The sequence below is a fragment of the Echinops telfairi genome, unplaced genomic scaffold, assembly GCF_000313985.2.
Source record: "Echinops telfairi isolate 266 unplaced genomic scaffold, ASM31398v2 ScPeMD7_7457;HRSCAF=8495, whole genome shotgun sequence".
Lineage (NCBI taxonomy): Eukaryota > Metazoa > Chordata > Mammalia > Afrosoricida > Tenrecidae > Echinops > Echinops telfairi.
In genome coordinates, this window is record NW_022111357.1 from 5687633 (window position 1) to 5698928 (window position 11296).

Sequence of the window (11296 nt, forward strand, 5' to 3'; positions counted from 1 at the left end):
AGGGTTTTGAAGTGCCAGGGTGCAGCTGGGGTGGGCAGGTGCTTACTCGGAGTTGGGGGGGGGGATGAGATTCTTTGAAGGTCAGTGCCCTATAGGGGCGCCAGAGCACACCTGGGTTCCCACTGACAGGCCGCCTTGAGCCCACCTCCTCCCCCAGGCTGGGTCAAGGCCTTCCTCAAACACTAGCTGAGCGTGACCGCTGGGAAAAAGCTGGGGCAGGGGGCAGAGAGCGTGAACACGAGGACGCTTCGGTGCTCAAACCGACCCTGGGCTGCGTGGGGGTCTGTCTGGCTTGCCTGGGGTTGAATACCGCGGTCTCCCGCCCGCAGCGGGGGCGGGACGAGGGCGGCGGGCGAGAGGGCAGCGGAGGCTGCAGGGAGGCGGCAGGGGCGGGGTCCTGACGGCCGGGAAGGTTGGGAGAGCCAGGTTAGGCTGTGCCGGGGAGGGGGTTGGGGCGGCCAGACCCAAAGGGAGGTGTGGGGGGGCGGGGCCTGGCCCCCAGCAGCCGGCTTGGGGGGCCGGGGGGCGGGGTCCCGGCGGGGCGGGCTCCGAGCTCACTTCCTCGGGGTGGGGTTGGGGCCACACTCCCACTCGCCCACATAGTCCGTCGGCTGCCGGCTGTCTGTCCGGCAGCTCCCTCGGCGGCCGCTCAGCCCGGCCCACAGGTAGGAGCCGCCGAAACCCGCGCCCCTCTCCCGCGTCGCTGCCCCCACCCCCCGCACGAGCGCTGCACCCCGCTGCTGCTGCCGCCCGCTGGGAGGTGCGCACCCCGCCGCGCCGGCCCGAATCCCAGCGCAGACCCGGCACGCAGGGACTGGCCCCCAAGGGTTCCGGGCGCCTGCGACCCCCGGCCCCTGCCCAGGTCCCGCACCGGACGCCGGGCACCCGGGGAGCCGGGCGCTGAGCTCGGAGCGCAGGCCCGGGCTGCCTCCGGAGGGGCGGGGGCGGGGGCCAAGTTTGAAATCGGAGAGACAGACTGTGCGGCCTGCAGAGACCCAGAGAGTGGGAGAAACTGAGGCCGGCAGGGCCCTGGGTGGGGCGAGACTGGGACGCGAGCGGCTGACTAAGGCTCCTTCTGCGGGGATACTGAAAATCCGGACAGAGACTTGGGTGTCCAGTCATCGAGAGACGGACTCCGGGCACAGGGGCGGATAGGGGGTTGTGGCTCTTTTTAAGAAAAGACTTCAGGCGATCCCTTAGTAAACACATTGCTAGGTCCTCGGAGAAGCCCTGGACTTTTGTTTCCTTCGCTTCCTGGTGCTCCGTCTCTAGTTCCCAGGGTGGAGGTGGGAGACACCGGGAGACCAAGACCCGGGTCTCCACCGGGGCAGACAGACATCCAGAGAGGCGATGGCCCCCGTTGGGAGATGGCCAAACAGGCAGACAGCTTCTGAGGGAGGCAGAGAGATGCTGAGCGGAGCCGGAACCCCAGAGGCTGAGGTTTAGTGGCGGCGAAGAGGTTGGCAGGCTGGCTGGCTGGCAGCTTCCCAGACCATCCGTAGACCCGGGCCCGGAAAGAGGGGGACGCCAGAATGGGACCCAAGACAATCAGATTGAGATCACAAGCCACCAAGCCTGCCCCAGCTTATTTTTAAACTCAAATCTTGGACGTCCTGCTTCAGCCCTGGGGGACCCGGGGTGAATGAACTGTCCCTCTTCTGTCCCCAAGAGCAGCCGCCAGATCCTGTGTCCCATCCCCCTTCGCCTAAACTGCCCTGACTTCCAGGCTCCTAGGGGGGAGGGAGGAGAGGAGTTTGTGGTTGGTGCCTAGTAGCAGGAGATGGGGGTTGGGGTTGGGGTTGATTTCACCCCTTAAGTCTCCTGTCAACTCCTGGGGGCTGGGGGCGGGGTCTGTGGTGATCCTGGCTCACAGCTGTGGGGCCCTCCTGGGCAGTGGAGGAGGGGGCCAGAGTGGTTGGCATGGGTGGTTGGAAAGGCCGCTGGATGTCCTCTAGTGGCAGAGCTGCCAGCAGGGGGGTAAGAGGGGACAAGAGCCAACCCTGAGTCACAGTGACACTAACCCAGGCCTCCTGCTCCCTGGCCCCTAGATGGCTGCCCACCAGCGTGCCCAGGCAGAGACGGAGTAAGGGCTCCCATCTGGGTGGCTTGAGACCTGGGCTCTCCGACTGCCTGAGCCACCTTGGTGGCTCCTGGTGCTCAGCTGGAGAGTGGGGCCTGCCTTCTGCGAGGCCTTCTGCAGTGGTGGGTGGGAATGTGCTTGGGGGGTATCCAGTGGAGGGCATGGCATCTGTGGGTGAACTTGCAGGTAGGCTGTGCTCACTGGAGCAGGATGGCAGGGCCAGATCCAGTACCAGCTCTCCTGGTCTCCTCAGTGAGCTCCACGGGCCTGAGGCCTCCTCTGTGCCCCTTATAAAAGAGGAGGTTCTCTCCTTGCTCCCCAGTCCTGGTCTTACACAGAACAAAAGGGAGCAAGCCAAGGCTAGGCCAGCTCCCTTTTGCGGGTGTCTTAAGGATCTAGTGCTGCCAGAACAGAAGTCCAAAGTCGGGGTACCAGCTCTCAGAGAAGGTGCTACCTCTCTCTGCCAGCCCTGGAGGAAGGTCCTTGTCTCTTTGGAGCCGCTACTCTTGGCGCAAGCTCTGGTGATTGACCACCACCCCCACCCGACCCACCCCACCCTTCTCCCTTCTGGGCTTCTAGCTTTATTCTCTTCTGTATCTCAAAAGAGATTGACTCAGATACACTCCAAACGAATCCTGCCGCATTCACATAACAAAGGCAGCCCCTTCCCCAGTGGGGTTCTAAGCACAGGCATAAACTAAACCAAACCAGTTCCCACTGAGTAATTCCTGGCTCCAACTGACAGTGTGAAGGAGCCTGAATGGCATAGTGGTTCTTCCGTGGCAGTGAGTTGAATGAGGCTCTTAACTGTATAGGTGGCAGACTAGAACTGCCCCCATCGGGTTTCCAAGGCTGTAGATCTTGACAGAAGCAGATGGCGCCATCATTCTCCCTTGGAGCATCTGGTGGGTTGGAACCATTGCCCTTTCAGTTAGCAGCCACGTACCTGACCTCTGTGCCATGCAGGCACAGGCAGAAAGATTAGGATGTATAACATATGTCTTTCAGAGGGACCTATCTCAATCTCTAAATCCAGGCCTGCCTGAGAAACTGTTTCAAACCAAAACCAAACTCACTGCCATCACGTCAATGCCGATTATAGGACAGGGTCGAACTGCTCCTGTGAGTCTCTGAGACTGCAGCTGTGCGCAGGAGTAGAAAGGCCTGTGTTTCTCCCTTGAAGAGGCCGATGGTTTCAAACTGTTGACCTTGTGGATCACAGCCCAATGTGTAACCACGATGCCACCAGGGCTCTTGCCATTGACTCTCAAAATGAAGGTGGGACTAATCATGAAAAGACTCAGCAAACCTTTCCTGAGTGCTTGCTACCTGCCAGGTGCTGGACAAGAAGCCTCCCATTTAATCCCAACAACAGCCTTAAGAGGTAGGAAGCCTTAGTGCTGCATTGTCTTCAGCGGGGACTTGCCCGAGGTCACCCAGCTAGGCAGTGAAGGAGTCAGGACTGAGGCCCAGGGCTGTGACATTTCTCCACAAAAGTCCACTAGCCAGCCATTTGAAGCTCCAGTGCCAGGTGTGCTGGTCTAGGTCAGGGTGTGTGTGTGTACTGATAGTGGTTGGAGGGGGCTGAGAGCCATCTGGCACACTGAACAGACTCCCTGCCCGCCCTGCTCCTCATCCACCCCTGCCCTCCAGTCTGGAAGAACGGGCTCCCTACAATCCCCCCTCCCCCCACCAAGCCCTGCCAGGGAAGGGGTGGGGTGCAGGGGGATGGGCAGAGACAGGTGGGCCTTGATAGTGCCCTTCATTCTGTCCTCACCAGAGCCCAGCTGAACAGACTAGAGGATTCTGGGAAGGAAAGAAGCCACGCCCCTGACCTATTTGGGGTGCCTCTGTCTCCTAGTGACTGATGGCTGTTTCCCAGAGGGCGGGCGGGTCCAGGGCTAGCCTGGGCCTGGGAAGGTGGTGGAGGCTGCCCTGGCGGCCAAGCTAGGAAGGAAGGAAAGAACCCGGGGCCCTCCCGGACACAGGGCCCCACGCTACACCTGCATGGCCCCCTCCTGCCCGGTAGGTGACAGCCCAGCCCAACCTTGCCTCAGATGTGGGGCCAAAGGAAACGGGCGGGTGTGGGGGGAGGCCACTGAACGGAAAGGCATCTGGCCCCAGCATCCCTGCAACCCCTGGAGGCCGACACTGGGTTCTGGAGCACCCATTGCACAGAAGAGAAGGTGAGCACTCCCAAGAGCCAGCCCTTCAGAGGAGCCAGCTCCCCGCCACCTCCCAGGCTTGGGGTGTCCGCTGGCGCCTGGAGTCTGGAGTCCAAGCCAGAGCAAGGCTCGCCCACTTGTGGTGGCTGAAAAGAAGAGGGCTTTTCCTTCAACTTGATCCAGGACCTGCTCTTCTGGGACGCCGGCACTCGCTGGCGTCAGGAGGGGTTCTTTGTGTGTGTCTCTCTAACTTCCCCGACTCATCTGTGGCTGCCTTTTAGGGCTTCCTCCCAGTGTGTCCTGTTGGCCTGCCCGCCCGGGTCCTGGCCTTTAGAGAGCCCGCTTCATGGCAGAGGAGCTGGCGGCCAGGGCTGGGGAGCACTGGCTTTGGGGGTCCACTGCAGTCAGAGGCAGTAGAAGGGGCTGGGAACCCCACTTCCCTACATCCCCCTGTACCATCCCCCCATGCTCCTGTTCCAGAGGCAGCTGTGTATGACCTCATCCCGCAAACATGCTTTGTTCCTGAGAAATGGAAAGTGTCTGAGGTTTGGTGGGGGGCTGGGTGTCTGTAGCTCAGGGCTCCCTCGGCTTACTCCCCCACCTAAGGGGGGCCTGAATTAGGGGGAAATGTCTTCAGTGGCTCCCCCTCCCTTCCCCTTTACTCCTGGCCCAAGCCCTTAGAAGTCAGCAGAGTTAGGAAGAGACTGTCCCAGGGACACAGTGACCCTGGGGCTGCACCAGATGGGGGTGGGGGTGGGCACACCCCTCTTTCTGCCTCCATTTCCTCCCCAGGCACCTCACTTCCCATTTTGCTCTCCTGTTCACTGGCAATCCTTGACATCTGGCCTTCTGGGCTCTCACAGCTGCTACAGATGTTGCCGGCCCAGGCTACCCAGGCTGGTGTGACCAAAGACACAACACAGCAGGGGTGGAGGAGCCCCGAGGGCAGAGGGCCCAGCTGGGGAAGCCCACATCCAGCTTGCAGGATTTCCTTCCTCCTAAACCCAGGCTGTGCCTCTGAAGCGCCTGCTTCTTGGCTGATTCTCCTGGGAGGGCAGGCCAGTGCTCCATACCCTCAGGCGTGTCCGCCGCTCCCCTGTCCAGCAGCTGGCCAGCATGTCACCACTTCCTGGACCAGGAGAGGGGAGGAAACCAGTCCCATCCCTCGGCCCCCGACCCTCACCCAAGAGATCCAATAGAAGTTCACTTGTCCACATCCCTCGGTTTCTTTCTGGGAGTCAACAGAGGGTGAGTCCACTGGTCAGATCTGTCACTCTACGGGCCCAAACTCAAGCCCACTGCCAGTGAGTCCATTCTGACTCAGCGACCCTACAGGACGTTTCCACGACTTCTTTCGAGAGCAGACAGCCTCGCCTTTTGCCTATAGAGTGGCTGGTGGTTTTGAACCCACAACCATGCAGGGAGCAGCCTACACTTAACCCACTGTATGCCGCCAGGGCTCCTTACCCTTAAGGTAAAATCAAGCCCAATGCCATTGAATTGACTCCAACTCAACATGAAGCCTCTAGGTCGGTGGTTCTCAACCTTCCTAATGCCGCAGCCCTTTAATACAGTTCCTCTTGTTGTGGTGACCCCCAACCATAACATTTTTTTTTCATAAAATTATTTTCGTTGCTACTTAATAATTGTAATTTTGCTACTACAATTTTGCTATGAATCGGGCGACCCTGTGAAAGTGTCGTTCGATCCCCAAAGGGGTTGCAACCCACAGGTTGAGAACCGCTGCTCTAGGTAGAGTTTTTGAGGCTGGTGGATTTGAACCACTGATTTTTTAGTTCACCCCAGGTGCCTAAACTGCTGCACCACCAGTGCTCCTTACAGTTGGGACAGTGGTTGCTAAACTTAGGCTGGGGCAGGAAATGAGTCACTGACCCAGGAAAAGCCCCCTCCCCTCCCCTGATCTGTCCGGGCCTAGATAAGAAAGCAACTTCTGCTTCCTGGTTCTTTCCTGGCCCCCACCTTTAAATACAGAACTAGCTCTGCTGGACGCCTGCAGTCCCAGAGGCACCCCAGGCTCATCGCCCACCCCCACGCCCTTGCTCTGAGCTGTCATTTCCGGTGCCTGCTCCCTTTCTGGAAGGCAAAGGACTGCGCCATAGTCCCTCTGGGTGACCTCTCCCGTCTCGTGTTCCTACCAGGGCCCACCCACTGCACCGCCATGAGCGAGGCCTTTGACTGCGCGAAATGCGGTGAATCCCTGTATGGCCGCAAGTACATCCAGGCAGACGGCGGCCCCCACTGCGTGCCCTGCTATGACAACACCTTTGCCAACACCTGTGCTGAGTGCCAGGAGCTGATCGGGCATGACTCCAGGGTAAGGGCCGGACCAGCAGGCAGGGAGTGGAGTGGGGGTGGGGCTGGTGGGAGGGCAGGGGTCAAAGGTGGCTGCACCAGGCCCTGGGGTGTCAGTGCCCCTCCCGTGCTCCCTGCAGGAGCTGTTCTATGAAGACCGCCACTTCCATGAGGGCTGCTTCCGCTGTTGCCGCTGCCAGCGCTCCCTGGCCGATGAGCCCTTCACCTGTCAGGACAGTGAGCTGCTCTGCAATGACTGCTACTGCAGTGCCTTCTCCTCGCAGTGCTCTGCCTGCGGGGAGACCGTCATGCCCGGTACGTCCCCGGGGGCCCCTGGAAGCAGGCACTGGCATCTCGGTCAGGCATGCCTGTGAGATAGACACATGGAGGCTTGGATGTGTTCAGACCTGCACCCTCACAGGAGGGTCTGGGAAATTCAGTGCATGCCATACTTGTCTGCTCTCGGCGCTTTATATGCCTGGGGTCACATGACAGCTTAGCATGTAGAGGAACTGACAAGCTTGCGATGTTCCTGAGGGTTTGGGGTGTACTGGACCAGCAGGCCTGATACACATGTGGGCCCTTAGCATACATAGAAAGGTATGTGTTTTGGTACCTGTGGTAGGTAAAGGTATGCTAAGACACATGCCTAGTGAGACAGATAACCAGAGGGCTTAGCATGTGTGGGTACGTAGGAGAGATGAGGGCTTAGCCAGGGTGGAGAATGACATGCCTGGAATAGGTAAGGGTGTAGCATGTACTGAATCTAGCATGCACTAGGCATTAGAACTTTTTGTGGGCAGATTTGCTTGGCTGGCTTATTGGGGGGTGTGGGGGCATCTTCTTTGTGCCCCTAGATGGCACGCATGATTTGTACCAGAACAAGGCTAGTGATCCAGCAGTGCTGTAGAAGGGCTGGCGATCTGCTTTCAAAAAGGCTCCTGCCTGCGTGCCTGCCTCTGAAGATGAGGTCTGCTCTGTAACACGCAGGCTTGCACAAATTGACATCAAATCCATGGCGATGGCGTTTGGTTTGGGCTTTGTTTGGTTTTGTTGTGCGTGTGTGTCCAGGAACCCTGGTGGTGTTGTGGTTACAAGTTGGGCTGCTAACCACAAAGTCAGCAGCTTGAGACAAGCAGCCATTCCTCAGGAGGAAGACGAGGCTCTCTGTTCCCAGTGATAACAGTCTCGGAAACCCACAGGGGCTGTTCTACCCTGCCCTACAAAGGTCACCTTGGGAAATCAACTCAATGGCAGTGAATTTGGTTTTGGTTTGAATGTGTGTGTGATCCTGTCCAGTACCTAAGTGCCCAGCCTATACCGAGATTCATGCCTGTTCCATGGAGACTTGAGAGGTACTGAGGTAGTCATGGCTCGTGCATCTGGAGGCTTATACGTACCCCCAGACCCTCATGTCTAGGTTCTGGGGGCCTACAACAGGCTAAGCACTCATGTCGAAGGTGGGATGAAGATGTGTGGAAGTTTCTAAAAACCAAACTCACTGCCATTGAGCACAGTAACTCTTTACGGGAGGAGACAACCTTATCTTTCTCCCCACGAGTGCCTAGTGGTTTTGAACTGCTCACCTTAGCAGTTAGCAGCCCACCGAGTAACCACTAGGGTTTCCTTGTGGAAGGCTCCCATGAGGGCAGTAGGTATACGGCGGGGTCCTGCTGCATTTGCCTGGACTGCTCTGGACCACTCTGCTCTGCTAAGGGAGCAAGAGAGTCTCTTCTGGGAGGCTGGTGGCAGAGGGTGCTCTGCCAAAGCTTGGGACACAGCCTGAGTGGGACTCCCATTTCCTACAGGATCCCGGAAGCTGGAGTATGGAGGCCAGACGTGGCATGAGCACTGCTTCCTGTGCAGCGGCTGTGAGGAGCCCCTGGGCGCCCGCTCTTTCGTGCCCGACAAGGGTGGTCACTACTGCGTGCCCTGTTATGAGAACAAGTTTGCGCCTCGCTGCGCTCGCTGCAACAAGGTGGGGCGGGGGCACTAACCTCTACTACATCCACGGGTTGGGGGTGAGCAGAACTCCCTTGTGGGCTGGCTGTCCCCCTTCTCCCAGCTGACGGGTGCTGTCCCCACAGACGCTGACGCAGGGAGGTGTGACATACCGTGACCAGCCCTGGCATCGAGAATGCCTGGTCTGCACTGGGTGCCAAACGCCCCTGGCAGGACAGCAGTTCACCTCCAAGGATGAAGATCCCTACTGCGTGGCCTGTTTTGGGGAGCTCTTTGCACCCAAGTGCAGCAGCTGCAAGCGCCCCATCACAGGTGGGACTTGGGTCCAAAACGGGGTGGGCAGGACTTGGGGCTTGGACCTGGGTGAGGCTGAGGGGCAGGCTGAACTGGGGTCTGCACAACTAACCTCTGGCCTCCCTCTAGGACTTGGTGGGGGCAAGTACGTGTCCTTCGAAGAGCGCCGCTGGCACCACAGCTGCTTCTCCTGCGCCCGCTGCTCCACCTCCCTGGTGGGCCAAGGCTTCGTGCCGGATGGAGACCAAGTGCTCTGCCAGGGCTGTAGCCAGGCAGGGCCCTGAGGCAGGGCTCCTGGGCCCAGCCCCTCCCACAGTGGGGGTCCAGGACTGTGGCTCCCGCCCAGACCACCTGTGGGGCCCTCGCCCTTCCTCCCCATGGGACTGCCCCTGGGCTCCAGGATTCTCTGCCTCAGCCCCACCTCTCCAAACTGCAACCCCTGACCCAAGGGGCCCCTACACCCGGACTCCAGATCTCGACTCAACCCAGTCCCTGCGATGCATGGTCTTGTTACCAAGTCCCCTTCTCAGATCGGGACTCTAGACCCCAGCTTTCCAAACCTGGACCCTGGAACCCAGCCCCCCTCAAGCCTAGCCTAAACTCCAAAGACAAAGTCTCCAGGAGGTGCCTGAGAAGAAGGCGCTTCAAAAAGTTCGTGGAAGAAAATCCCACCCATCATCTTTTCCATTATTCTACGAACTTTTTCGAAGTTCCCTCCAGTACCCAGATCTGACCCCCACACCCCATACCCCGTGCTGGGCCTGTCCAGGTAGCAGGACAGGAGGTTGCTGGTTGGGGGTGAGTCCTGGGATGCAGGGGCTCCACGTCCATCATCCATCAAGTGTCTTTGCATTTCATTGTCTTGCCCAGAGATGGGCCGAGGGGTGACCGCCCTACACCCTGCTCTAGATTCTGCAATAAAGCAGTTTAAGGGCGCACAGCTTCTGGGTGTTTGTGGGGTTGGGGAGGCGTTGGGGGAGCGGAAAGGGAGCTTCTATCATCAGTTTGTCCGTCAGTCCTGGAGCCATGGAGGGCAGGGCAGTCAGTCCTCTTCCGGGCAGGGCCGAGAGGGAGGGGCCAGGCCTTGGGGTGGGAAGGTTCCCGAAGGAGGGATTCCCTCGAAGCCACCATCCCTCGCTGCTGCCGGCAAGTTTTTTCCACCACGTAGGGAAGGAGGGGTGGGAAGCGGGTTCCTGATAGGAACGGGATTAATGGAGGAGGCGGGGTCCTCCTGATACACATCGCCCCCTCGAAGAGTAGTCCTCCAATCCCGCAGGGCATCTTGGCCTAGTCCCCAGTCTAGGCCCAGACCCTCCGCCCGCTTGCCCCCCTTCCCAGGGATTAGCGGGGGCGGCCCGGGATCCGCTCTCGTCGCCGCCGCACGTTTTTTGCCAAAAAAGGCAAAGATGCAGCTGCACGCGCCGCGGGAACATCTGGATCCAATTCCCGGCATGAACGGGTCACGGCCCCACTCCCCAGTGATTCACGGGCGGGGGCGGGAATGAGCGTGGAGGGCTGCCCCCCGCGGTGGGGCGATGGGGCGGGGGCTGCCCCCCTCGCTCGCTCGGAGGCGGCGGTCGTTGCACGCGCAGAACCGCCCGCAGCCTCCCCTGGGGTGCCCGCGGGCCGGGGGCTCGCCGCCCTGGGGGCGGGGCCGCTCCTGGTCTCCCGGAAACCGAACCGCGTGATCCTGTGCCGCTCCTCCTAAGCCCTCCCAGAAGCCCTAAGGGGTGGGATTGGAGGGGGGGGGGGGGCGAGGCATTTCCATTTCGCAGAGGTGGGTGCCAAGACTCCGCCAGAGTCAGAAACCCAAAGTCTCAGAGGTAAGACACCGATCGTGAGACTCTACAGGAGTCCAAACCACACCACGTTGCCCCCTGGAGCCAGCCCTCAAGTCCCCGAAGTAGGGGGCGGCGGTTTCTACCAGGCTTTGCTCCGCGGGCCCGTGCCCCACTTCCAAGAAGTGCGCCCGTGTTGACTGGTATCGAATTGGGCTCAGCCTGCCCCGTGGACGCCTTCCTGCCCAGCTCCCTGCACCGCCTGCTAGCTCACTGCAAACTAATTGAAGAACCGCCCGAGCGTAGAAAAAGCTGGTGCGAAGCCTGTAGGTCAAACTTTGGTGAAGCGGCAAGGAATTTCGTTTGGAGAAAGTGCCAGGAGACATTTATGGCAGGCAGAGCCCAGGTCACAGAAAGCTGAGTGCCAAGGTAAACAGACCTCCCCCTGCGGGTCACGCAGCCCGTGGGGACGGTGTAGCAGGGGCGAGACTGGATCGCAGGTTTGGAAAGATCCCTTGAGCTGTGCCGTGAAGCATGAACGGATCTCGGGGTAAGATGGTGAGCACGCTGGTTCGGCGACTAGCGCAAGTCAGTGGTCCAGGTGAGAGACCTTCAGGCAGGTGATTTGATGGCGTGGAGGGGTGGGAGGCGGGCAGGGGGTAAGAGAACGTCAGCACCACTTTGAGGCATAGCGAAGGGGTGAG

General features: G+C 59.8%; 1 protein-coding gene across 2 annotated transcripts; it reads left to right on the plus strand.

Annotated features, from left to right (window-relative positions):
- The first annotated feature begins 638 nt into the window (after positions 1–638).
- Positions 639–9754, plus strand: FHL3 (four and a half LIM domains 3). Of its 2 annotated transcripts, none has more exons than XM_045299030.1 (6): positions 639–665; positions 6405–6580; positions 6699–6873; positions 8367–8536; positions 8646–8832; positions 8944–9754. In XM_045299030.1, exons 2-6 carry the CDS (start codon positions 6425–6427, stop codon positions 9096–9098), a joined length of 843 nt encoding a protein of 280 aa, XP_045154965.1. In that variant the 5' UTR covers positions 639–665; positions 6405–6424; the 3' UTR covers positions 9099–9754. The 2 variants fall into 2 exon arrangements, with proteins under 2 accessions (XP_045154965.1, XP_004705008.1); XM_004704951.3 differs by lacking the exon at positions 639–665 and adding an exon at positions 4092–4266.
- Positions 9755–11296: the final 1542 nt, after the last annotated feature.

What these genes read in the sequence shown, in the direction of transcription:
- FHL3 (XM_045299030.1), top strand. Translation starts at nt 6,425, where the DNA reads ATGAGCGAGGCCTTTGACTGCGCGAAATGCGGTGAATCCCTGTATGGC. An exon ending in CGGGGAGACCGTCATGCCCG is followed by an intron (nt 6,874 to 8,366) that starts GTACGTCCCCGG and finishes CATTTCCTACAG; the next exon opens with GATCCCGGAAGCTGGAGTAT. An exon ending in GCTGCGCTCGCTGCAACAAG is followed by an intron (nt 8,537 to 8,645) that starts GTGGGGCGGGGG and finishes CTGTCCCCACAG; the next exon opens with ACGCTGACGCAGGGAGGTGT.